Raw genomic sequence first — 27,215 nt, 5'->3', positions numbered from 1 at the left:
AAAACTGAGCAAGAGACATGAAGACATGAGGAGAGCCACTGGCTTACAGCGAGTGTAGATCAGGAGGTAATTATAGTCCTTACCCGCTTCTTTGTGGTCAGAGCTCTGGCTGGACAACAGGAAGAGGTAATCCTGACAGGTGTCCTGATCCAACAGTGTGCTGTTATGGAGGCAAAGGTCAACAATTAGGGTCACAGCTTTCTGACAGACCATGTCATACTCCTCTCGGTCAGAACTCATGCTCCCAGCAGCATCCTCAGCCGTGTGTGCTCATCCAAGGGGACTAACACACCCACACACACACACAGGCAGCAGCCTTGCATGCAGAAGATAAATGCAACTTCTCTCGATCCTCGTCTGATTCTTCTCCGTCTTCCTCAGTCTCTCGAGTGTGTTTACACACAAACTCACTTGAGTGCATGTGCATGTCTGTGTGAGTGTGTGCGTGTGCTTCGGTTTGTGTGCTGATGTGTGCAAGCAGGGCCAAGACTGTTAAGTGCAGGAACATGCTGTATGTGTGCTATGACATAAATGAGTGTTTGTGTGTGTGCATTAATGAGAGACTTAATGAATCACATTTGCCCCCAAGGTTATGTACGAATAGAAGTATTGCATCACATCTATATGTGCTGAAGATGCAAGTCAAAAACAATCATGAGAAATACTCAATACGCCAACAAGCACCGGAGCCTAGCGACTCCCCTCCCTTACCTCCCCTCTCTTGCTCCCTTTGCACATCGCTCCCTCACACCCCCACCCCTTATCTGCCGGTAATGTCACCACCACCCCAGCTCTGAGTGTGCACAAACGAAAATAATAACAACCACTGGGCTTGTTTTTCTCAGGTTTGAGTAGCACGTCGGGTCCCTGCAGGTCAGAGTGTCTCCTGGGGTAAGTGTCCCCCGAGCTGAATCTCCTGTGACTGCCAGGTGGCACCTCTCCCGCCGACAATCCCCCATAGCTCTGATTGTGATCCCTGACTGTTTACGACCTGTGATGATGAGGGCTGTGTTTGTCCGAGTGAGAAAGAGAAACTCAGTGTGTGGGGATGCACACAACGTGAACGTGTGCATGTTTATTTTCAGTGCGGTTTCTAAACTTGCGGCTGTGTTGAATTGTGTGTAGATTTAAATGAGTGCGAACTGGGATGTGAAATTGCTTTAATGTATCTGTTGGGAGCTAATGAAGCCCAATAAAAGCAAATACATCTCTGGTAGCTTATCCTCTGAGGATTCTCTTCAAATTAATTTTTCATATCTGATCATTACAATAAGTGAACATTAAAATGTATTTATTTTCTAATCAGGGCTGTGAAGATTGGCCAAAAACCCTAAGCGAGAAAATAAAACCTAATTGACTTGACTTTTCTGCTATATTATATTAAACTATATGTGAACTCACTTGACCTCATTCCTTAATTATGTTCTTACCAACTTAACCATTAATCAAAGTAACTCAATAAACCCTGTGACGAATAAGGCATCAGAAAAAGGATTTCATGCCTATCTAATTACAAAGTGATATTGAGTTTAACCAGATCTTGCTTGACTCCCTCCCTTAATTGAGTTTAAACCAGGGTGTAAAGGCAACGCTGTCCACGTTGGTGGGTTACTGTTCCCAGATAGCTAATTGGGAGCTTATCTCAACCCTCACCCGCCTGCTTCCCTCAAAGTTTGCATCTCGGGTCTCCTGTGCTTCCTGTTACTGAAGATTGAATCTTCACTTCTAAGGCAACCCTGATTAACAAACAAATAACAAATTGTTTCTGGCTGCAGGTCTTCAAAAGAGTCAATTACCTCTCAGCATCTGCTGTGGCTGATACTGACTTGCCCCCCTTCATTTGCCCAGTGGTTGTATTAATGCATACAGGCTCACTGCTACCTGTGTTTGCATTCACAATATAGTCTAGTGCGTTGATGTCAAAACAAAACGACTCAATAATTGCCTCCAGTGCTGTTAACACTACCAATAAAACAGCTTTAGCGGTGGAAGAAAATAGACCTTGGGTCTTACTTGTGCCATTACATTATTTAGAGCGTACTGTCCAAAGATGTTCAGTATGTCAGACAAATAATTCTACTGCCTCTAATGGTTCTTTGTTAACTTGTATTCTCTCATTTTGAGTCAGCTGGGAAATAACCTCCATCAAAAAAATGATGCACCATTACCATGAAAAGCCTCCAGCATCTTCCCTCCTTTTCACATTAATAGTAATCCTATCTATAAACTACAGTTTGAAGTAAATTAACTAAAATGCATATGAGTGTAAGTATATAATGTAGTAGATAGATAAAACACACAGTGAAATGCAACAGAAGAAGCTGAAAAAATCACAGCAGCATCAAATCAAAGAAGAGATCTTCAATGGGGATCAGATGATGGTTAATGTGTTCGCTGACAGTAAGTTAAACAATAAAACAGTGATTAAACGGCTCAGATTAACTGCGCTGTACATTTTACCCTCACTGTTAATTATTCATGATGCACAGTTAGAACACAAAACAGTGTGTCTCGAATAAAAGTCCTTCCATCTCTAAATAATTTAGTGTTCTGCAACAACAAGAAGTGCAATAATCAAGACTACTGCTGAGGGAGCTCATTTCAGGTAACATTTACTGATAATCTAACACATTTTAAACATTTCTGTCTGCTGTCATTAGGGATCTTCCTATAAGCCACAAACAAATGAGGTGGGCTGTGATGGTCACACTGATAATTTTGTAGAAGGTGCGGGCATATTTTTCACAGCAAATGAGTTGGTTGTGGCATACGAGGTCCTCGGTTTGATATGCAAATCAACTTCATCTGTGGCAAATCTTTCAGTGGTGACAGCCCGGTGGCTGCAGATGTTGAACTTGATTCACTGTGGCAAACGCATGACAAAGGGTTGGCTCACTCAAAGCTATGCTAATCAACATCAGCACTTCCAAACCGCTCCTGAGGGCCACGATGGCAGAATTTCTACAGTATATAGTCAGTGTGTATAGGTGTATGCTAGTGTGTGTGTGTGCTTCAGTGTCACGACGTGTTAATCAAAGATTCTCTTCTCAGCTGTGGGGCAACAAGAAAAATATTTCTATTTTGACTTAAGCTCATTAGTAACAGTCTGAAATTGTGTAAGCAGGATTTGATCGGTGCTCTGAAGCTACAATACAACAGATGAAGCGATGAGCTGTGAACAAATAGATCTGCCACTGAATGTTACACAAGAGCCTGTAGGATTTACGATGAAATACACACATGCTATTTCTGTTAGGCCCCCAAAAGGGGATGAAAGTACTTATGGCACAGTGTTTTTCTATCACACTGAGCACACAACACAAAGATGAGCATGAATGATGTTATCTGTGGTATGGATAAGGATCAGCGTGATTATTCTGTGTCCAGGTAAAATGTGCACAGAGTGCTATCTCATCCAAGCATGTCCTGAATGTCACTGTAACGAGTACTTTAATTGAGGTCCTGTCAGCAGGGCCCAGAAGAGTGATAGAGTGGAGAGGAGTCGAGTCTCAGCGCCCACTGTCATGCATATCAATCCCAAGGCATGTAAATACTATCAGCTTCTTCCCATTAAATATTCTCCTGATTGTGTTACAGGTCAACACCTTTCAAGAAAGCTCAGAATTACAGGGCTTATATCACACATATTACTATATCACATTTTTTTAGTACTTCCCAGCAGTACATAACAATGATTCCTAATGATAAATTCAGTTCAATTAATGCAAAATGGACCTGGATAAGCTGGAGAACTGATGCATTAACCAATTAAAATCATGGATTCATTTACAGTTCATTATAAGTTCATTTAAGTTTTTGCTAAAATTGACACTAGCCCATAATGAGTCACTGTGTCAGCTCCCATTTTTAGTTTGTAGGTATTTAATGTCTCGTCACAGCCTGTGATCAGATATAGAAACATTTTGCAACTAGCATTACTGGTTACAATGGACAAGGGAAAATATTAAAGACATAATATGCAGAATATTGCTGTTGATGTTTATAAACACACATTTCAAAGCTGGACGCTCGTCTGCAGTTTAATGGTCAGAGAGAGAGAGCAACAGTGGTCGAGTGGGCTAAACAAATCAAAAGAGCCGCAATTTGCATGAACGGAGCAGTGAATCAGAGACATAAAATGTTATTTTATCATTGTTTCATAGTATTTCTGTTCAAAACCTCAAATAAACAAAGCCACACCTCCACACACTCATTTTCATTTGAATACAGTCAAAGTGCAGGTTTCATCTTTTCCCTGTGTGCCTCTGCTCAGCCTGCCTGCCTGCCTGCCTGTGTGTAGCCAATGCCTGCTCATCCCATACTGACACCTTATCACACTTTTTATTCTGGATTTGCTAAAGGAAAACAGTTTAACTTGCTAAACATGAAGAAATGTGAACATGTAGTTTATAACCTATGATGTCATTTAAGTGTCATATGTAAACCAACAAGGTAAAACATCAATGAAAGCACTTTCATTTAGAAGACAAAAACACGCCTATCAACATCTCTAAAACTCCCTAATTAACTCACCGTGTTGTGTTTTAATCTGTACACAAACAGAAGTGTGAAAACAACCTTCTGGTGGAACAGAGGCTTAAGTTCCAGAAGTACTTCTTTTCATACAATGTCCATGCCCAGTGGCTTCCTTCACCAAGAAATAGTTACATACATAATTTTCCATAAAACCAAAGCTTGTTTTTGAATTTCTGTTGGAGGCAGGCTGTTGGAGGTTGCTTGCTCCCAGTCTTTATGCTAAGATAAGCTATACCCTTGCTGCTTGTAGTTTAATTTCTGTATCTTGCTCAGTAAACAGCTATGAACCAGAGATGATAACATATCTCTGGTGTCACCTTGCCCATTGAACCATTATTCCAAATCAGCATTGTCTTTTATCATTGAAAACAAAACAGATTCTCACAGGCTGATTACAGTAACTATAGCAGCACATTCTCCATTCTATTTTCTGGGTTTTTGGGAGAGACAGAAGAAAGGATCTGCTTTGAAAGTTTGAAGCTGAAAGACAGTGAGGTGTATAAGAGGCATTTTAATGTTTACTTTGATTTGTCTTTTTATGTGAAATGTACTAAATCATCTTTTCAGTCTTTTCTTTTAGATAAATTTGTTTGAGCGTCACACCTTTAAAGGACTTTGAATCATGTCAATATTTTTAGACAGTATCAGTAAAGTATAGACTCTGTCACATGATGTTTTGATAGCCTAATTGCATAACAACATTACCTCTGCAAAATTAAACAAAAGAAATCAAATAAAGATCATTTATCATAACCCCTGGTGAAATGATGATGTTGACTCACGCCTGCTCTGTTGTACTGTTGTTGATTAGCAAATGTTAGCATGCTAGCACTGTAACATAATAAGACATTTGACCTGCTGAACGTCAGCATGCTAGCATTGTCTGCTATCATGGATGTAGCCTCTTTGTCTTGCATTTATGGTTGTAATGTGATAACCCTGTTGCTGTATTTCAGTAGTTTAGAGTTGGCTTAGATGTAATGGATAACTAAAAATATTTTGGACATTTTAGAAATATATTTCAGCTGTATAGTTTGGCCATACATCATCTTCTCACTCATGCTGGTTTACCCTTCCAGCTGGAGGTTTGGGAGCTGCAGCTGTTTCCACTTTGTGCTGTTCTGGCACCTGCAGTGGGTTTACAAGCCACTTTCAGCCACAAAGTGCTCAGTACCACAGAAATAACTGAATCCTCACTGTGAATCATTCCTGCTGGGAGGTGGGTGTCTGGTCGACTGTTAACCATCAGGTGGAGTTCTAGAGAGGAGGCTGCCAGACTGATTCTGTAGGAAAATGTACCCGGTGAGTGTCTGGTGGAGGAATGAATAAGTAGATTGATTAACTGAAGAATGGAAGATTGCATTTATATAATTTTTCAGTGGTGTGGCTCTTAGAATGACAATGTCAGTCTGTTGGTTGACCATTTTGACCCAGAGTGAAGCATCTGAACACCTTTTTGATGCATCAGCATGAAATGCAGACATTCATGGTGCCCAGAGAAGATTACTGACTCTGGTTATCCCCTGGCCTTTCATCTAGCACAACTACTAGCTATTTAAGCTTTTGCGTTTTTAGTTTGCAGCAGGTCGGCCTTGTCACTTGTCCAGCAAAATACCGTAACATTTATTTCCACAAAATTAGATGTTTTTTCACCAAACACCTGTCTTAAAGACACTGCAAGTTTTCCATAAACTGAATATAATAATATTATTCTTTATTTTGTTTTATCCTGACACATATGCTGGGTATTAACCTTGTTTCAGTATTCATAACCACTTGATATCTTAACTGCTGATATGGAGACTTTTTCCTCTTCCTGAGCAACAAAAGCCCACATAAGGATGTGCTGCTCCCTGTCTCTTATTAGTGATGTGATAGGTGTGCTAGTAATTTAAGACTAATAGCATTATACTGAGCAGGTGCAGAAACACAGAGCTCAGAGATCACAGACTAAATTAGCTTGTTTTCATTCTACAGGAGAAAATGTGATCTAATCACCGCAGCAGCTGAACCCAGAGATGCATGCAGACTTAAGATTAATAATTATAGTTAAAGCGTCACATAAGTGAAAAGGATAAAAACTTTAATATTTGATTAGAAATGATTCAGAAACATGAAAAATGTCAGATTCCTCAGACATTTCATAAAATGCAGGCATCCACACGTCAATTTTTAAAAATACAGAATGTCTGAGCGAATGAACCAAATCGCTCCTGAATCCCTTCACGCATATGCTATAAGAACAATTTGAGATCAAGCAGCCCTCTAAGCAATAAAAACACAGCACACCTGCAAAACGTTGGCAAAGCAAATCAGTTTGTCTGTGGTTAGCAGGGGTTCCCAATCTTTCCATCCCTTCCTACCTAACATATTCAGCCTAACCTCAGCTTCCCCGAGCGTGAAATTATTCAGGCAGAATGATAGGATGTTTGGCTATGGAGGAGTAGCGTGAGATTTGTTTCTCTGCAGATAAACACAGCCTTGCCTGTTGTCTCAGCATTTGAGAACAATTTCTATTCCAATTTCAAAGTGTACAAGGCAGAAAATAATCACACACGGAGCAAACAGGTTCAGCAACTCGTCTAATTGCCTCAGATATCTTTGCTGTCAGGCTTAAAGATATGGATAAAGATTTTTGTTTTGATGTCAAATAATACCCTTTATTAAAAGAATAGTCAGACAATCATAGCAACACACAGAGAAGAACTCTTTGTTTAGTCAACATTTGCATACTGTAGTTTTTTACTAAAATTGTGCAAATTGTTAAAAACTGAAAATGAGGAATGAGGTATACAGCAATAAGCTTGGCTACAAACGTTTTTAATTGGTATAATTAATGTTTTCAAAGTAAACATTCTGTGCAAAATCCTGTATTTGTCCCTGAATATGACTTCACCTTCAGCTTAGGAAACTTTTTACCGACTTCATCGGGAACAACAAACATGCAGAATCTGCTTGTCATTTTTATACTTACGGTACAATAGCATGAAAGTCTTTTGTACTCCATATTGTCCAGAATATTGAGACGTGATGTCGCCTTGAGCAGAGTGTGGGCATGTGTCCTGGTGTACATTATAGATTTATCACAAATCTTTTGGCGTACAGACCTAGTGGATTTTCAGACCATAAAGTGACTTTTGGTGTCACTTTTATCTTTTAAGACATTTGACATTTGTTATTAATCAGCAGTGGTCTAAGGCTTGTTTGAAATGGCATTCATTAAAGAGAACCAAGAAACAAATATTGAATGAACAACAGCATTAGATTTTTTAAAAAATAAATAAATAAATAAGTCCTTATCTAAACATGTGGGGTTAACCACACCCTATATTGATGAGAAAGGTGAGGTTTGACAGCTGAATTTTTAGTTATTTTCATTTTTCCAAATGTCAGTGGGATTTTTAATGAGGTTTTCTCACTTCTGAAGTAAAACTTCACTTGAACTCTGTAACGGGTTACCACAGACCCGCTTCAACACAGTGTTCTCCTTCTTCTGTCAAAGAACCCCACTCACATAAAAGCTCTTATTTTCTTTTTAAATCTAATATTGAACCTTTGTGTGGCAAAAGGTTCTTTGATTTGGGAGACCCTGGGGCCCCATTTTATGAGAGAATTTTTAAAAGTGCAGCATGATTGTGTTAAAACAGCCATCCAGCAGGCCATCCTTTGCAGGCAGTGCTCTTTGTTTCCCTAATAATCAGTTGAGGTTGTGTTCTGCCCACCAACACTCAGTAATCTCCATCCATAATAACCCAGCTGCCTCAGAGACGTGGCAGGAGGCAGGAGCCCCCAAATCTAAGCGCCTTTGGTAAAAAAGGAGGCAAAGCCGTTCGTCGAAGACAGACTGCGAGGAACATAAGGCTCTTCAGCCCTCCCAGGGTTTAATGTCTTATTATTTTCCACAGACAGAACCAAAATGAACAGTTTTGTCAGCAGGGACGCTGCAAAGTTAGTGTCACTTCCTCTGAGCACACTGTGAGAGGAGGCAGCAGGCTGACAAATGATGGAAACTGGAGAAACCAGCTTTTTCCTTATTAGCTGTTCATTTGCTTGGCATCTTACATCTGAAGATTATTTGTGAGGGCGCTGGTAAGGGACATGTCTTGTACTGAAGATTAAATAAGGCTGAGGACTGGAATACACTTACATAAAGCCAAATATAGCATCATCATCCAATTATTCCTTTCAGGTGCTGTCACATCCGTGGCTCTGTACAGTTCTAACACTTACTGAATTTCTGATTAACACACTTTTATATTAGTTTGTTTCTTTTCAACAGGATGACTCATATTAGTCCTGGAGACCAGATTAACTGCTGGTAATGAGCACAGTAACAGAATAATTGGTGGGATGAACAATTTCCTTCATATTCATTCATACGGAGATTTTTTTTCGGGTTGGCTCACTGAAAGAGCACGACATCTTTTGAGAACAGCTGACTGACTGATTAAAGCGGACTCTGAGTGTACAAAATAATTATGTGAAGGCAAGATGACTAATGCACACCCTTATACTTAAAGTCCCGCATGGTCACAGTGATAATGGAAATCAGTTTTTGCACATAAGAGAGTGTATTTGTTTGACTGTGTCACTCTGTAGCCCTGGGCCCTTGCATAGATAGTGTGACAGCATGATTAATTGTGTCGAGTTCGGGGTGGGGGTGTAAACTAAACCGGCAGATGGATATGTGAGGAGTTCTCAGAGGTTGGGGGGGAGAAGTAACTGTTTATGTTTAGGAGACTGGTATAATGATAAATGAAACCACGGAAACGTTTTGCTGATGTCTTAGAAAAATGCTGTTTAAGAATCTGCAAACAATATATTTTTCAGGAGGATAAATGACTTCTAATCTTCCATTTAGGCACTTTGATGGCCTCTGTAATGGCAACATAAACCATCATGGTCACATTCAGTTTGAGAGACTGAGAAGGGAACGTCGGGCAGTTTTACTGCAAATGCAGAGAGAATAGAGGAGATCTTGCAGATTCCAACTGTATTTCTCCAAGTGTGCACTCAGCAAAAGCAGCCAGCAGAGGTAATATCTGCAAGTAGTGTCCCACTCATCGGTCGCTGATTGGATTAGACTGCAGATGATCATGTAGGCTGCGAGCACCAGGCAGGCAGAAAACCCTGCCTTCAGGAATTATTAATCACAATAAACCAAGTGTTTTTGTCCCTGAAAGGAAAAAAAAACAGCCTTACGTGTAAGATAAACTAAAATATGCAACTGCAAGCACAGCACAAAACCAAGACCAGTGAGTGAGTGCAGACTGGGTGCGTGGTTATGAGTTCCTTGGATGCACAGTGCAATTTACGGGAACCAAAGGCAAAAAGAAACACATTTCAATCATCTGCATTTCAATCTCATCACTGACAACTGACAGGTTTTATTATCCTGCTGTGCAATTGCGTCTTCCTCTGCAATCCACAGGGCAGAATCGCTCAGCAAAGAGAGAGACGACAGTCGATAATGATGAAGGCTCACAGATGACTGAGCGTGAATGGCGATGTTCTACTTTTCCAATATTTTTGTGATCTCAGCGTGGCATGTGAACACTGACTGGATGAGAAGATAAAACGCTTTAAGAAGACGGAGGTGGCCTCGATGTGTAATTTGGCATTAACCGTGTATTACATGTGACTCTTGGAAATAATAGTGACAACCAAATGTTGAACAGGGGATTTTCAGTCTGTGCTGGGATTCTAATGCACACACACAGCGACGCCTGATTGAAAGATGGTCTTTATGACATGGCTGACAGCACACACAAACAGTGTGGCTGGGCTCTCGCAACGTGGAACAACAAATAAAATGTGGCTCGTGTGAATCACCTTTGAGCACAGGGGAGCCCATTACGCCGCTCTACCGTGTCTCCATCACTACATGATAAACATTACGGCAGCTGCAAGACGTTCGGTCGTAAACACAAACTCTGAAATATGAGACTGAAATGGGGAGTCGTGAAGTAACATTTAAGCAAAGTACTGATGCTGTGACTTTTCTTGAGGGAGTCTGAAGGAAAGGAATTTAGCTGTTGTCCTAAGATACACCTCCTGCTCCACATAAATCAAACTAATTATCACAGATAAATAAGCTGATTGTGGGCTCCCAACATCCTGAACTACTTGTGCTTGCTGAATGCAAATATTCAGTATCTCATGTGAAATAAGTCTACCCTCATCTGTATTTTGCAAGTATTGTAGACAGTCATAAATGACCCTGCATGCAAAAATAATATATAATAATGCAGTTTTGAATACATGAATAATAATTACTTTAAAAAGAATCCATATGAAAAAGTTTTGAAACCTGTGTTTGTCCAGGGAAGGCTTTGCTGACCAAGCCTTAGCCGCACCCTGCCTCTAAATGTGATACATAAGTACAATAAAGAGGAGTTTGTTTAATATTTTATGCTGCTCCCAAGTGTTTTGCTTTTCCCCGACGCCCAGATCCACAAATAATATGACAAATAATAACATATTCATTCAACAAGCCCAGAGTGCCTTATTATCGAGCTCTTCAAAGCTGTCGCCACATGGAGAGGCACCGCGGCGCAACAATAAATTTGGAATTCAATTTACCAAAGCACATCTTGACCTTTGATACCGTAGCACATCATGAGAAGGTGCTTATTATCTTCTGTTATATAGCTGTGTCCAGGTACAACATTTGTACCTGGATGCACAATGCAAAGTGGTATATTTGGGACTGAACGCGCTCAAACTTCTGCAATTCAACAGTTTTCGTGTACCTTTGTGACATTGTGTTGTATCTCACTCAGGAAGCTGGATTGACATTCAAAGATGCAGTCTGTCTTATCAATAATTTACTCGCTGGCTCTGATGTGCCCTTAAGTATACAATAGATCACACAACTACAAATGTTCATGATGTATCAGTGTTACAGGTGTAACTAATGTCCAGTCAGTGTACTGCTGCACCATTAGAGGGTTTTAGAAGCTTGATGTTTGCCTGCTTTTATGCTCATGGCAACCAGTAATATGGAAATGAGTTGACTTTCATGCAGTGCTTGAAGGTGATGGCTATTATTCCATAAGAATTATTTACATACATTAGTTTTCTTTTGTTAGTGTGCAAATTCATAATTGTTGTTCATTTCCAAATTTTGAGTGAATCAAGAATACATTCCAGTCCTATTGATAACAAGACAAGTATTTGGCAGGGCTAACGCACATGTTTTTGTTCTGCAAGGCTACAGTTGGCCGCGGTGTTGAGCAGCTAAGAGAACAGACGTTAGCTTGCTTAAAGCTGAACAGTGAAAGAGATGAATTGTGAATTGAATTGTAGACCTGACCTGGTTAATAATGAAGTGAACACGCAAGATTAAAAGTTATTTTTCACAAAAATAATGTAATTTAGCAGAGCTCCCTCGGTGTCAGGCGAGAAAACAAAAAGTCACATGTAAATCTGTGCTCTCACTTTGCAAATCTTCAGCTGTCCGTGGGCTCACTTCAGTCACAATTTAGTCAGGGATACGCAGGAGCACTACAGGGAGACGGTCTTTATTCCATCACAAATCAATGAGGGAGATATTAGTTTTGACCTGAAAGCTGTTGGTCAACAGATGTGAGTCTGGCTGCAACACAAAAACTATAAAATGTCTCCATCTAGTGACCAGACTGGTGTAAATAAAACAGGCCTAGTGTTCATGTCTTATTTGGGTGTTGCTGCAGCACCGCGGCAACATGGATCTCTCACAGGGATGCTGAAATCTTCACCTGACAGTATATGTATTATTTTTTCAAAGTTTTATTTGTAGCCTCAGGTGGGACCCCAAATGAGGAGAAATGAGATTCTGTTCTGACTGCAGGATCACACACAAGCAGTTTGGTTATCATGTATGACTGTATCACTGCTTTGGTGAATTAATGATTTACATTTTTTACCTTAAAGCTGCTATGTTAATTATTTTTTTTACAAATGAATGTGGCTTAGCTTCCGTTGGATAAACAAGCAAATGTTTGCCCTCATTTAGCCTAAAAATATCTTAATGCAGGTTTGAATTTAAGGAATGGTTACAACATCTTGGGAAATAAACTCACTCACCTTCTTCTTCTTCTTCTTTTCCTGGCCATGAAATAATTTGATAATTAATTTCAACACCTCCATAACAAGAACTTTCTCCATGCTTTTGTTTCTCTTGTGATTTAACGAGAAGAAATAAAAATAAGAATAAGAAAACCTTTATTTGTCCCACAACGGGGAAATTGCAGTGTTACAACAGCAGGGTACAAGAACAGCAGTAGAATGGGAGTTAATTAATCAAAAAATATAAGAAATATAAAAATAAACATAAACATAAAATAGCACCTACGTATCTGGAACTCAACTGCAAAGCTCTAATGTCTTATGTACAGTGAGTGACTAACAGGAAGTGACTAAAAGCATTACACATGGTGACTGCAGACAGATGACAGAGCTAACTGTGTTAAAAATACTCCCCGTCGGGGAATCGAACCCCGGTCTTCCGCGTGACAGGCGGAGATACTGTCCACTATACTAACGAGGAGAGGTACGGAAAGTGTTAATGAATTTCAAAGGTGCTAGGAGGATTTGGTTAACAGAGTCAGGCTAACTGTTGCTTTCAGTCTTCATGCTAAACTAAGCTAATCTGGCTCTAGATACTTTCTCTTCCTATCGTTAGGAGCGTCTTATTGGTCTTCTCATCTAACTCAAAAACGGCAAATACCAAAAATGTCAGATTATGTCTGTAAAACTACATCTCTTACAAGTGCATGTTTGTGCTAAAGGCGTGACTCCACCCCTGTTCCCTGTGTGGAAAATAACCCAAGTGTCATAGACAGTATTTAATTATTAAACAAGTGATGTAAAATGTCAGCATCAGCCGTTAGGACGCCCTAATTTGGCAGCTTTTGTGCAAAGTGACTGCGACCCCTGTGGAAGTTCTCTGTCAGCAGTTCCCACAGCGTCGCTGCCTGAGGGACAGTGAGGAAAGACAAAGTTCATCAGCAGGTCACTCATAATTACACTGAAAATGTGTATTTTACTCTTTATTCGGCACTCCAGGCCTTCATCTCTTTTTTGCCTCCTCGTTATTCCCCTCGAAGGGATGAGCAGCAAAGGTACAGAAGTACATGCGTCCTCCATGGACTGAATTTTAAGCAACTTACTGAATTAAACATTCATAGCCTTAGAGGATATTCCCTCTTCTGCTGGTTAAAATTGATGCAAAGTGGCTGATAGACGACATAAAAATGCATAGGGCATATGTATATGTGTATATATGTGGTATAAGGAAGAATTTTGAAATATGAGCTGTCTCACTGATCATACTGCTCTGTTGGCAGTAACAGCATTGCTCTTAAAGATTAGCTTGATATACAAGTCTTTATCCAGGCTGCTTCATCAGGTGTGTTTGTCTGCTGAATGACAGTTCCTCATAAGAAAACAGAAATGATCCTTTTTATTACAGTCAGCTAAAATCTCTAAAACATCACCACGATGTTTGTGTTCAGAGAGGTTTTCTTTTTCACTGAACTGTTTCTCACCAAATTACTGCCCCATGACACGAGGACATTTGATAAATCTGAATTAATTATGTTGTTGTCGTGCCTCATGATGTTTTGCAGAAAAACATAAACTTTTGTCAAATGTCAAAATTCTAGATGAAAAGTATTCATGGAAATCTCTTACATCTTTCTAACAATTTTCATGAAAAGCTGGTATGACTTAAAACTCACTTACTGGATGAAGTGTGTCTCTGTAAGTGGACAGACTGTATGGTGTGGAAAATCTCAATGTCAGAGAAATGTAATGGAGTAAACATTTGGTAGTTGGAGTATATTTAATGCATCTTTAGCGTACGTTAATAAAATTTTGAATGCTGGATTTTATTTCCTTACATTGCTGCTTTTAGGTGTGACTACCTCTTACAGCACTGCCAAGTATTCCTGACCAAGGACTGTGAAGCGTGGACTTGTCTGCTTGTTGAGTCTGATATTCACGACAGCCCTTGAAGGCAACAGCTATTACAGTGCAGGGTGTCATGGCGCAGAGGAGGCCGATTCGTTTTGCGGCATCAAACTTTAATTTCAGCTCGATTTCTGCGGTATTGCCGCCTAATACTCTATAAAAGCTACAACACCCGATGAAAAGAATTGCTGGTAAGTTGACTATAACTAATTTGGCCTGTTTTCGAAGCTCGTTGGGGTTTTTTTCCCCCCATTAAAAGGACAGGTAAACCTTATGTCCGTCAGAAAAATAACGTTACGAATGTCGTATAAACATGACATGACATTACTTTTATGCTTTTGGCGGTGATATGAAGCGCTCCAAAATCATGCTATCATGCGAGACGCTATCGCTAACATTAATAAACTCTCGAACGGCCCTTTTGAAATTGAGTCGTGCCGTTATGTTGAAAGTTGATTTAGCTAGCTCGACAGAAGTTGCTAAACATTTGTGCACCATGCAGTGTTGTTGTGTCTTTAGCATAATAATCAGGCTTTAGCATATAGTAACGCTTGACTGTTGAGCTTTGGGCCCTGCATTGTGTTTGAGCTATGATCAAGCATTAGCTTCTACTTTTGAATTTTATCATGGACCAAACATGCTTATGGAAATGACTTTTTTTCCCCCCAAAGCGGTTTCGGACTGGAGCTTCGCTATACTTTGCATTTATGGCCTGAATAATGCAAATGCTTATTATAACTTGTCACTGTAAGTTTTGTCACAGGAGCAGGAATTAAAGGAATGCAGGGTTAGATGAACGAGCACATTGCTTTGTATCTGAATTTATCCTTGGCGGTAACACCTGACACATGACATGAAACAAACCCTCTTGCTGGCACTAAAATGTAAACTGCTCTGCATTCCTAATACAAGACCAGTGAATAATTTGCTACAGCATCCAGACTGTAGGCTCAGTCACTGAAGTTGGACTTAACATGGTTCACTGACTCTCAAGCACACTACAGCAGGTCACATTGATGTAAAAAGTAGACATAACACTGTGCTAAAGCACGACTCAGGGTGTCATATTTACAATATACAGTATATTGTTGAAAACTATTAGAATATTACTGATCAGTTATCTTGTAAGCAAAGTTTTGTGTCAATGTTGGGTTGTTCAATCTATAGGAATTCATCATATTTTATTAGTTTGTCATGTGTCACATGTTGAAGCCTTACGATGACGAGAACCTCCTGTGAAATAAATGCGGTGGAGTAAAAATACATCTTTACCTTCTGTAATGTAGTGGAGTAGTATCACATAACATCAAATTACAGTACTTCTGTAATAGTACCACTCTTGGCTGGGCAGATGCTTGTTGAGTCCCTGCTTGAATGTGGGCAGTTGATGTTTTTCCGCAGTGATTGAGGCCATTATAAGAATAGCCCTCCTTCAGTTAGTGTCTCGCCATACGTGATTGCATGTAGGTTTCACCAAAAGTGCCCCACTGATGAGGTATCATTGTGCCCAGAATACGTCCATTCTCACGCCGTCCCCTTATCTGAGTGTTTGTGGTGCTCATGGCCTCGTGCTCGTCCTCCTCTGGGGGGGATGACATGAGTGCGGTTTGGTTGCCTTTTTATGGCCAGGCCAGGCTCAGCTGTGGAGACCGACTCTGGTCTGATGGCTGCCTTGGCCCCAGCAGCATGGAGGGACAGCACAGAGAGCAGCTGTCTTCGTGTGGTTGTTACCCTGCCAGGTGCTGTTTTGGACTGCAGGAAACTGTGCACTATTACACTTAAGAATGGGCCAACATCTTGATGATATGATATCTGATTTTTGATAGTCAAAGTAGCCAATGGTTAGCATTTGCTAACTAAAATACTACATGTGATGGGAAAGACGGGAATTCTGCAGACTGCAGAGCTGTCCTGCTGACATGGTTATCGATACTGAGATGGCAAAAATGCAAAACAGTGTTGCAGCCTGTGTGCAAAAGTTTCTTTGGTAGCAGCTGCGGGATTGCACCAGCAAGGGGCAACACTAACTTTCAGCACTAATTTTCAAATCAAGACACAGAGGACATGAACGCTGAGCCTGTTTTTGATTTACCCTGTTCACATGCTCAGAACAGCTCCAGTTGGAGTTAGTTTTATGAAGCTGTGTCTTGCAGCGAATAAATCAAACTCTTTCTAGGTTTAAATATTTCAAGTTGGCTGTTATTAGATGATGCTTTGATTGTTTTTGTATTATGTGTTTCCCTTGAGTCTCCAGCCTTCTGATTTCTTGCTTTAGAATTTTTTATTTCACTCAAGGAATGTCAACTTTAGTCCAGATTCACCCCCAGCTCGCAGCCCCTGCTGAAGTCCTGTGTCTGCCAAAGAGTGTCAGGGAAATGCTGATTTTTAACTTGAAACTGGTTTTATTCAGTATTTTTACTGGTTTTAATTACTGTCCCAAGAAGACTTCTGTGGCTAATTGAGTTTGGCTCCTTATTGTTAAACAACTCAACAACTATTGCGGCCTCAGCTGTACTTTGTGTTTGCTTCTGATTGCCAAACATCAGCATGCTGATGCGCTAAACTTAGATAGTAAAAATGGTAAACATTTTAACAGCTAAACATAAGGCTTGAATTTCTCAAACAACATGCCTGATTTTAGACATAGAGCACTTTTAATCCATGTCATATTTAATTCAATACATTGTACACATTTCCTTTCAGGCTCACAGGTTTTTCTTGCGTTAATCCTTGCAAACGTCAGCATAATGAACACGGAAAGCTTGTTAGCCATTAGAATGAACCTCCACTGTGCTCAAGTATAATCTCACAGAGCTGCTCGCACGATTGTTGACTCTCATGTTCTTGGATGTTTAAGCTCTGATTCAGTCGAAGTAATTGCAGAGCTTCTATTTACAGTAGTTCTGATTGTCAGTCTACAGATACATTGGTAGCATGGTTCCCAAACACAGGAATAGACCCTCTCATCAACTATTGTGGGAACATTTTGGGAATGGTACATAACATACACCACCAATCCTCTGGAGTTTTCTACAGCATTGCACCTCTCTGTGTTTTTGCCCTGCATATGACTGTGGGTCATGTGCTCAGACAGGCTTACACTCTTACAGCATGTGATGAAATAGGGTCACTTTCACCCTTATAGTCAGACTGCGTAGGTCATATACAGGCTGTTACACTGGTCTCTCTGTGTTCCTCACTCACCAGCCGTAAGATTGTTTTCATTACCTCTACTGTTTCCCCACTCACCTCCTCTCTCTCCCCCTCCCTTCCTTGAAGAATATAAATTTCTGTCAGCTATTCTCAGAGCTGGTTGGTAAACAATATGATTGTAGGTTGCTCAACACTTGCTCAGACTGTCGGAGCATTAAAGCTTCTGGAAGAGTCTAAGGAAAGCTCTTTGTGCTAACGTTTATTAAAAGGTAAAGAACACATATAAAAGTTAACTGTTAAACTTTTGCGATAGGATATTTTCAGTTCTTGTAACAGGGGAGTGGGAGTAAGAAATCGCATACAGGACTGAGAGAAAGGAAAGTGCGTCATGTCTGTGTAAGGAAATGCCATTATCCCTTCTAACATAAAGAAGATCTCTTCCACAGAGGTTAGGAGGATGTGTTTTTACTGTGCAGGTCTGTGTGCCCTTCAGCAGAGCAGTTTGATGCCTCACAGAGCTATGTGCGCTGCTGCATTGTTGAACCTTTGTGAGGAATGTGTGCTAAGTCCTTTGGCCAGGGAACCGGGGGCTTTATTGCAACCTTCAAACAAATCTCTGTAAGAAGATACCTGTGTATTTTGAGAAGGAACTATAATCTCCCAATACCGACAAGAATCTCGGATAGGCTGTTAATGCAGGGTCCTACTAAGTCAAAATCGAGCTGTGTTTTTAAGCGTGTTCAAGTGTTTTATTGAGTATTACAGCGTCTTCTTTTTCACCACCTGATTTAACTCGAGTGAATAACGAAAGTGTAATATCTGTCTGATTCAATGTCTGAATGATTTTCAGGATTATATGTAATACAGTTAACATTTCTGGAGCAGTTGTTTCAAAACTTAGGGGTGGGCAAAGTGACCCTAAAATAATATCACCTTATGTTTCTTCTTCTTCTTGGTCCTTGTTTGCTCTGAAATGTACATCACTTCATGTAGAATAGGTTTGGCTGCCAACAAAGACTTCATGGTGCATTCAAGTGCACCTTGTAAATAAAAATAGCTGTCACAGTTTGCACTCAGATTGCCTTTTTGGTCTGACCAACAGTCCAAAACTCAAAGATGCTCAGTTAAGGGCGGCAACCAGTTGTATAATTGATGATTATTTTTTTTGTTTCCTCAATTCATCAGTTATTTGATTATGTCCATGAAATGTGAGAAAATAGGATGAAATGCCCCATTTCAGTTTCCACAGTTGACGGTTGCAAATGTTTCGTTGAGTCAGCAGTAGGGAAACTGAAAATACCCAGTATGGCGTCAAAGCATCAAATCCCTGGCGTGGATTCATGGCAATTCATCCAATAGTTGCTGAGATATCTTAGTGTGTCTACAGACTGGCCAACGCTGTGATGTTTGAGAACAGAAACTGCATTCATTCTGTGTTCAATGTCCTAGTGTGTTGAAGCTCATAGCCAAATGTGTATGATTAATTTTTAACATGCAGTTTAGGAGTATGTTTTGAGCCTCCCCAGTTCTTGCTTGTCGGCTATGATGAGAGCAGGACTGTGGTGCTTTGGTAAGCAGAGTGTTGTGGCAGGAAGCGCCGTGTTTTGTTGCTGTTCTGATGGTGAGGAGGCCTGGGCTCAGTTGGCTCCATTTACTTATGCTGACTGACCACAGAGACATACCAGTGGAGGGGGTTCATACTCTCCCCATGGAGGCAGCCCACGGCATGTTAGGTGTTCTCCCTGAACCCCCCCCCCCCCACACACACACACACATGCACACACACACACACACACTTGCCTGGAAATGGACACTGCTGGTGTATTTATAGCCCCTGAGCACAAGTGAGCTCTTTTCTTAAACAGGAGTAAGGAGCTCGGTCGTATCCTCCAGAGTCGCACTGAGCGTCGCTCTCGTATGTTCTAGACGGTTAGGAAACGTGCCTGGAACGGCTCGTCAGGTAGGGGAAAGAAAAGGTTAGCTTTGTTTATTTCAAATGTGTTGATTTATTAGAGTCAGTGGCCTGTTATATTGCTTACATGTTTGGTTGCGTTGCATCTAAAATGGTGAATTTAACTGATGGAAATGAAATTGTTTGGTTGCTTTTAGGTGTTTTAAATGTCATCATAGTCATTTCTCAATTCTTTTTATGCTGTGTAAAGATTAAAGTTTGTCAGTGGTATGTAGACTATAAGAGCTGCCATTAGTCAGTTAAAGGACAGAAAATAAAGAAAACAACCTTATTAATCCTTTGAGTAATTTTTCATTTTCATTTAATTTTTCAATGTTCCCCAGCTTTGTAATTGTCAGCGACCTGACACACACACACACACACACACACACACACACACACACACACACACACACACACACATATATATATATATATATATATATATATATATATATATATATATATATATATTTCCCAAAGTATTTTTGCTTGTGCATGACCCAGCGGAAGTGTGTGGCTGGGTGATATCTACAGAGATGCAGTGTGCGCAGGTTTTATTATTATTATTTTTACTATTTTGTGTTGGAGATGTTTCTGAGTGTCAGCCTTTGGGTAGTGGGACTGTTGGTTAAAGACTTAACGACCAGGATGTCTCCGTCTCTCTCCTCTGCTCTGTCTGTGTCATCGATGTATTAAGAGTTGCAGGTGTGTGTGTGTGTGTGTGATGTGTGCGTCATCTGAACTGACACAAAATCCCGTAATGTGGCACCTTCTTGCGGCATAATGCTGAGGTGTGTGCGTGTTTATATGTACTTTAGAACGTCATGAGACATCAGAAAATAACTTGTGATGTCTGTGATTCACTGCTTTGTTGTTCACGCTGCTCCCTCTCTTCATTTACCATCTAGCTCACTCGACTCCCTCTGCTCGTCTCCTTTTGCAAATAATTTATGTATCTACCCCATGACTCAGATCCACACCAAGTATTTTTTTTTTTTAATTTATTCCGTTAATCAAGATAGACTAATAGTCTTCAGTTACAGCCCTACATGGTATCTAACATGTAAAGGTATGTTACATATGCAGGGCTGGACTTTGATGTATGCTTCTGGTATATGTCTGTTCCAGATGAAAACAGCGTTCTGAGAACAACCGCCTGAAACTGAGACACCGAGAGAGGAGTGATGGAAAAGCCAGTCTTGCAGACACAACCATCCACCCTGCCTTTTTTTGACACGGCCCACGCCTTCAACCTGCTGCGGGGAATCCATGAACTCCGCGCAGAACGAAAGTTTTTTGATGTGACTCTGTGTGCTGAGGGCCGCGAGTTCCACTGTCACCGCACAGTGTTGGCCGCTGCCAGCACTTACTTCCGGGCTATGTTTGCAGGTACTTTGAGGGAGAGCGTCATGGACCGGGTGGTTCTGCACGAGGTGTCGGCCGAGCTTTTAGGCCTTCTGGTAGACTTCTGCTACACGGGGCGGGTCACGGTCACTCAGGACAATGTGGACGTCCTGCTGAAGACGGCCGATCTGTTTCAGTTCCCCTCTGTCAAAGAGGCCTGCTGTGCCTTTCTCGAGCAGCGGCTGGATGTGTCTAACTGTTTAGAGATCCAGGACTTTGCAGAGGCCTACGCTTGCAGAGAGTTGGCGGCCAGTGCTCGCCGCTTTGTTCTAAAAAACATAATGGAGTTGGCTAAAGGGACGGATTTTGAGCGGTTGCCATGGAAGCGCCTCCTTGAGTTTGTGTCAGACGATGAGCTTTGCGTGGACAAGGAGGAGACAGTTTATCAAATTGCAGTGCGTTGGGTGAAGGCTGATCTGCAGCGGAGGCTGCACTACTGGCCCGAGCTGCTCCAGCAGGTCCGACTCCCCTTCGTCAGGAGGTTTTTTCTGTTGGCCCATGTAGAGAGCGACCCACTCGTCTACCTTTCACCCACCTGCCTCCGCATGGTGAACGAAGCTCGTAGCTTCCAGTCCTGTGAGTATGACCGCCATGACAGGCCTTGCCATCGTATGCGTCCACGGCCATCCACGGGATTGGCAGAAATCCTGGTGGTGGTAGGCGGCTGCGACCAGGACTGTGATGAGCTGGTCACAGTGGACTGTTACAACCCCCAGACTGGACAGTGGCGTTACCTGGCTGAGTTCCCCGACCACCTGGGAGGAGGCTACAGCATAGCTGCCCTTGGAAATGATATGTATGTCTCAGGTAAGTGATTTAATTTATGTATAAATGTAGCACGGAGCCTAACATACTCCATCATCTTCAAGTTGGGGTTAATTCTTATGTGGTGTCTCACAGAAGGACAAGCCGCAGGTGATGCGCAGTGGTCACAGTTGCTGTCTGTATTAGATTCACTGTAGTGTGAGAACTGCAGTCAGTAGGTTTCCACTCTTATGAAATGGCCGTCAGGCTGTGCTTATAAATAAACTGCAGGCTCCTTGGCAAGTGGCTCTGTGTGTGAACAAGGGAAAGTGAGGCAGGACACGGTGTGCTGCCAGGACAGCAATAGTGTCATTATCACATCGTAGTCTTCTTCGTTACCAGTGGACTGGTCTGCAGGGTTTTTCCCCTTGAGAAAATCATCCCAGACCTTCACTCAGAGTCTCCTGTGAGACTTTGATGGTGGGTCGTAAATTTAGCCGTGTTAGCTCACTCTTTCAATGACAGAAATAACAGCAGCATGTGATTGCATAATGTTGACAGACGGATCAGTTTTTATATCTCCGGACTGAATTTCTTTCAAATAAATTAAATAAATAAATTGAAATCTACCCTTATTAATAATCCAAAGCTTTGGTTTTATTTTTATTATTTTGAATATTTTGTGTAAATTTGGTTCACTATATGACAATTCATGTAAAAAGTATCCATGATAACATTTTGATTGATAAAAATCATTTGTACAAACAAAAAAAAAGGTTAAAAAAAACACTAAATAAAATGTTCATTCTTCAGTGGGAAGAGAATTTGTTTCTGTGTTGACATCTTAAAAAAACATTAAGTGTGATTATGGCGGTGAAACACAACACTGAGACGACGTGTCTGTGTCCTCCAGGTGGATCTGACGGCTCTCGCCTCTACGACGGCGTGTGGCGCTACAATTCCAGCGTCAATGAGTGGACGGAGGTGTCGCCCATGCTGAAGCCCCGTGAGTACCACAGCTCTTGCGTGCTGAAAGGTCAGCTCTATGTGGTGGCGTCGGAGAGCACAGAACGCTACGATCACACTCTGGACTGCTGGGAGGCCTTGGCGCCCATGCTGCACCCCATGGACAACTGCTCCACCACCACATGCGGTGGGCGCCTGTACGCCATCGGCTCGCTGACTGGGGAGGACACCATGGCCATCCAGAGCTACGACGCAGACACCAACCGCTGGAGCGTGGTCAGCTGTGGGCAGCTGCCGCCGTGGTCCTTCACACCGAAAACTGTGACCCTCAAAGGCCTCATCTACTTTGTGAGGCGAGTTAGTAAATGATCATTCCGTTGTTCCACCACATGAGTGCGCCAGAGCGCACATGTTCTCTTTTCTGCACAGCTTCCTGCTGTGCGAAAGGACAAAACAAGATCCCTAACAGAGAATTACTGAGTTCTTGTCAAATGTGGTGCTTTTGTAAAATACAAAATCAGCTTACAGAATATGTTAAACATGTGATGGAAATGTGAGTATACAATGTGATGGTTACAGGCAAGTTAAATACAGTTAAATTCAATCTCTTCATATATTTATTTTTAAAGCTTTACACGGTTTGGTTCTTGGATCCGTCAGTTTGTTCTTAGATTATTCTTGACAGGGCATAAAGAGGGCTTGACTTTGATGTATTTCTGTTTGCAGGGACGACTCAGCTGAGGTCGATGTTTATAACCCTCAAAAGAACGAGTGGGACAAAATCACTCCGATGACCCAGGTTTGTATTTCACAGCTGACGCTTGTCTGCTAGGACGGTTTATCAGAAATGAGGCCGCAGTGAATCCAAACATGATCATAAAAACTGGTTTTTACTACTGTGGTTTGTCACGAGCTGATTTTACTGGATACAGTAAAGGTGATGGATGAAAAAGCACTGTTGACAGGACATGTAACTGACTACTGCCTGTAGTGATATGACATGAACTTAATAGCCACGAGTGAAAGGCAGTTTAAGATTATCAGAATATAAATAGTCATAAAAGTAAAATGTCAATAAATGCTATTGAATAATTAAAATGGAGTGTATAGAGAAATATAAAGCATATATAAATAAATTCTTTAACACAAAACATCAATACTTTGCACTTGTACACTGTATAGACAAAAGTATTGGGAGGAGCTGTTTTTCAAGGGTTGAGCTCGGCCCCTGACTTCCAGTGAAGGGAAATCTTAATGCTTCAGCACACCAAGACATTTTGGACAATGCTATGCTTCCAACTTTGTGGCAACAGTTTGTTGAAGGCCCTTTTCTATTCCAGCATGACTGTGCCCCAGTGCACAAAGCAAAGCTCCATAAAGACATGGTTGGATGAGTTTGGTGTGGAAGAACTTGACTGGCCCACACAGAGTCCTGACCTCAACCCCATCCAACACCTTTGGGATGAATTGGAACGGAGATTGTGAGCCAGGCCTTTTAGTCCAACATCAGTGTGTGACCTCACAAATGCTCCACTGCATGAATGGGATGTCATTAAGATCCTGTTGGTTTAATGGTCAGGTGTCCCAATACTTTGGTCCATATAGTGTATCATGAGGTGCACATCTCATGTATGTGTATCACAACGTGTGTGTGCAAAGTATGAAGCTTAATGTTTCTACAGTCCATTTTAATTAATTACCTGTGTTACGTGTTGACTAGATTTTTTGTCTTACTACACACAGCACATTCATATCTCTTGTAATGTATTTGTGTGTGTAACAGAACCTAAAGCAAATGATCTTAATCTCATTTCTTTGAACCAGGTCCACGTTGGAGGCAGTGTGGCAGTCCTGGGCGGTAAATTATATGTGTCTGGCGGATATGACAACACGTTTGAGCTGTCAGATGTGGTGGAAGCGTACGACCCGACCACCCGCGCGTGGAGCCTGGCTGGACGACTACCTCAGCCAACCTTCTGGCATGGCAGCGTCAGCATATTCCGCCAGTTCATGCCCCTGGTGTCCAGTGCGTTCGAACCTACTGACATACCTGAGTCAAACGCCATTCACTTGCACCGGCACCAACGTCACCAAGCGCTCCACAATCTCAACAACAATCTGAACCAAAACCAGAACCAGGATGTGAACCCAGCGCACTGAGATTAGACCTAGAAATCCCTGCTACCTTTTCAGTCTCTTCTCCCTCATTGTTCTAAGAGTAGTTTACCTCATCACAGTGCTTTGTTGTTAAAGGCAGGAGAGAAGACTTAGCAGGTACAAAGTAGTCTGAGCTCCTTTGAATACACTTGACTGCCAAGCTGTTATACTGACAGTTACCAAGTCTGTTGATCAGATGAATTGGAAAATGACCTGGACTTTCTTAACCTCATCTGGTCTCACTGTGTGGGAGACGGTATTGGATGGATCTCACAGATACATTTAGGGAAGCGGTTGCCTTTCATGCTCTTAGTTAAGGGGTGGGGAAGTTAAAACCAAAACCGGGTTATGCTCGATCGTAACTGATTTGCACAATATGTTGTCCAGTCACATTGGAAATCAGCTGTCCGACTGTTCTGACTGGCTACACAAAAGCAGAGAGAAAAGCTGGCCTTCAAAAGGGGGTGGTGTGATATTTACATAAGGGGATAACGGTGCACATTTTCGGACAGCCATTCGTACTGTCCCACTGGGTTGTTGAGAAGTAACAGAAATTATGTGAAGAAGCACACCGGCAGCTTCATCTCTCACTTTTCTTCTCTTGTTTGACCACATTTTTGAGAAAGCATACATGTCATCTTTGTGTCGTTGTAGGATTTTGTAGTTGAGCATCTTCTTTGCCTCATTCTGGTGCATGAAGCAGTGACACGGGGCCTGTTACTCCCCCTGGAGGCCAGAGAACAGGAAACCACAGTTGTGGTGGTGTTTTCCATTAGCCTCAAAGGGCAGCAACAAACCTATTCTAAACAGAAAATGGAAAAGTGACGCAAAGGTGAGACTTGCTCTTCATATTGCTTTACACCTGGTGGGTTTTGGTGTTTCAAGAAAAAAGACGGCTGCTTCCTTGAGCTTTTCTTTGTGAGCCATCCATGACTGTGGACACGGTGGAAGAAACAGCCCACACTTGTTTCTGTGTATGGGCATCTCTATGTTGAGTCACAGTGGTATTGTTTTTGTACAAATTTGAATTTAAAATGTTTCGAGGGAAACCTCACCGGTTTTAAACATCAAAGTATGTTAATAGGTTATTGGCTACCATTGCAATATGGGTAAAGTAGGTATGAAGTTTTGACCATGAGGAAAAGTGAAAGACAAACAACAATCTCCTGTTGCTGCTGTGATTTTGATCCCCTTTTTTTCTTTTTTTAAATTGCCCATCTTGAATCGTTCAGTGTTTCAGGAGTGTAATTCTTAAGAAGTGGGGTAGTCAAATAGACAGACAAATATTCGGCCATTAAAAAAGAAACAATAATCTATTTACATTCCAAAAATGACAGCGATCATAATTGACATTTAGCACTAAATAGACATGTCACTGAATAAGATGGGTTGAAATGTCTTGTACTCAGAAGGTGTGCTGAGAAATCTTGTGTCATCACAGTGGAATTTCAGGATGATTGCATGGTGATGTTAACTTAGTGGGTTGATAATCTGTTGCTCATGTGATAGTTACGCTGCAGTGCATCTCCTCGTGTCACTCCAGACCCTTAAACTGGGCTCCACCAGCCTCTATAACCACCAGTCAAATGTGCATGAAGAATTTTCTTTAATAGTTGTATTTATGAATGTTTTGTATGTTTATTTATGGATATATTTGTGCTGTGGTTGCTTAAGATGTTCTGACCTGTCAGTTGCAACACAGAAGCACTTGGTGAATGTTGGTGATGGGACGCCAGTCATAACTGGAAGTGCTAAACAATCTCAGTTTGTTCTCATGTAAAATTATTTGTGCTTTAATGGTGTTAGTATTTTTGAGTGTTTTATGGTAATGTTAATGCATCCTTGTTTTCTTAGTTTTCATACAAGTTTTTGAGGTTGAATCAGTTTTGTAAATACAGTCTATTCTTAATCTTATGTGCTGTGTTTGTATAATGTTTACAGTGTGGTGATCGTGAACGAAACTGCAGGCAGATCTGAGAGTTTATTCTGCTCAGGCACATCTGATGAGCTTCAAGCATTTTGCTAATATATTTCTTAGAAACAATGGACAGTAGTTGAAGCTGAGCATGAAGACAAGCGCATTTTTTTATAAATAGCGAGAGTAAACTAATGTGTTCACTTACAAAGCTGAATATTTTAACATAAAACAATTAAAGTGTGTAATATCTTAATTACAAATAAGGGTTTTCTGATGTCTAAACAGTGTGAATCTGTATACAAAGATGGACAACATGAGAGTCCGCCCAAAAATGAAGCCAAAACATATGGATCGCCCCCTGGAGGCTGGCTGCAGTACTTGTCATAATCCCTTCAGAGCAGTACTGGTGCATTAGACAGATAGATACTT

General features: G+C 41.2%; 1 protein-coding gene and 1 non-coding gene across 5 annotated transcripts; one reads left to right on the top strand and one right to left on the bottom strand.

Moving 5' to 3' along the window:
- Positions 1-12,994: 12,994 nt before the first annotated feature.
- On the bottom strand, positions 12,995-13,066 carry trnad-guc. Its single transcript has one exon. It is a non-coding gene; the product is annotated as a tRNA-Asp (tRNA).
- Positions 13,067-14,524: 1,458 nt separating this feature from the next.
- Positions 14,525-27,046, top strand: klhl21 (kelch-like family member 21). 4 transcript variants are annotated; one of them, XM_046397468.1, is made up of 5 exons: positions 14,525-14,681; positions 20,726-21,808; positions 22,659-23,064; positions 23,438-23,510; positions 24,536-27,046. In XM_046397468.1, the coding sequence occupies exons 2-5, from the start codon at positions 20,782-20,784 to the stop codon at positions 24,869-24,871; spliced, it is 1,842 nt and encodes a 613-aa protein (XP_046253424.1). In that variant the 5' UTR covers positions 14,525-14,681; positions 20,726-20,781; the 3' UTR covers positions 24,872-27,046. The 4 variants fall into 4 exon arrangements, with proteins under 4 accessions (XP_046253424.1, XP_046253427.1, XP_046253425.1 ...); XM_046397471.1 differs by lacking the exon at positions 14,525-14,681 and adding an exon at positions 17,675-17,699; XM_046397469.1 differs by lacking the exon at positions 14,525-14,681 and adding an exon at positions 19,493-19,603.
- Positions 27,047-27,215: the final 169 nt, after the last annotated feature.

The sequence above is a fragment of the Scatophagus argus genome, chromosome 8, assembly GCF_020382885.2.
Source record: "Scatophagus argus isolate fScaArg1 chromosome 8, fScaArg1.pri, whole genome shotgun sequence".
Taxonomy (NCBI): domain Eukaryota; kingdom Metazoa; phylum Chordata; class Actinopteri; family Scatophagidae; genus Scatophagus; species Scatophagus argus.
The sequence above is the reverse complement of the archived record's forward strand: the minus strand, read 5'-3'. Positions and strand labels throughout refer to the sequence as shown.

Excerpts from the sequence above, each read along its gene's own strand:
- klhl21 (XM_046397468.1), top strand. The coding sequence starts at position 20,782 with ATGGAAAAGCCAGTCTTGCAGACACAACCATCCACCCTGCCTTTTTTT. Across the intron at positions 23,065-23,437 it reads GGCCTCATCTACTTTGTGAG|GGACGACTCAGCTGAGGTCG; the intron begins GCGAGTTAGTAA and ends TTCTGTTTGCAG. Across the intron at positions 23,511-24,535 it reads AAATCACTCCGATGACCCAG|GTCCACGTTGGAGGCAGTGT; the intron begins GTTTGTATTTCA and ends TCTTTGAACCAG.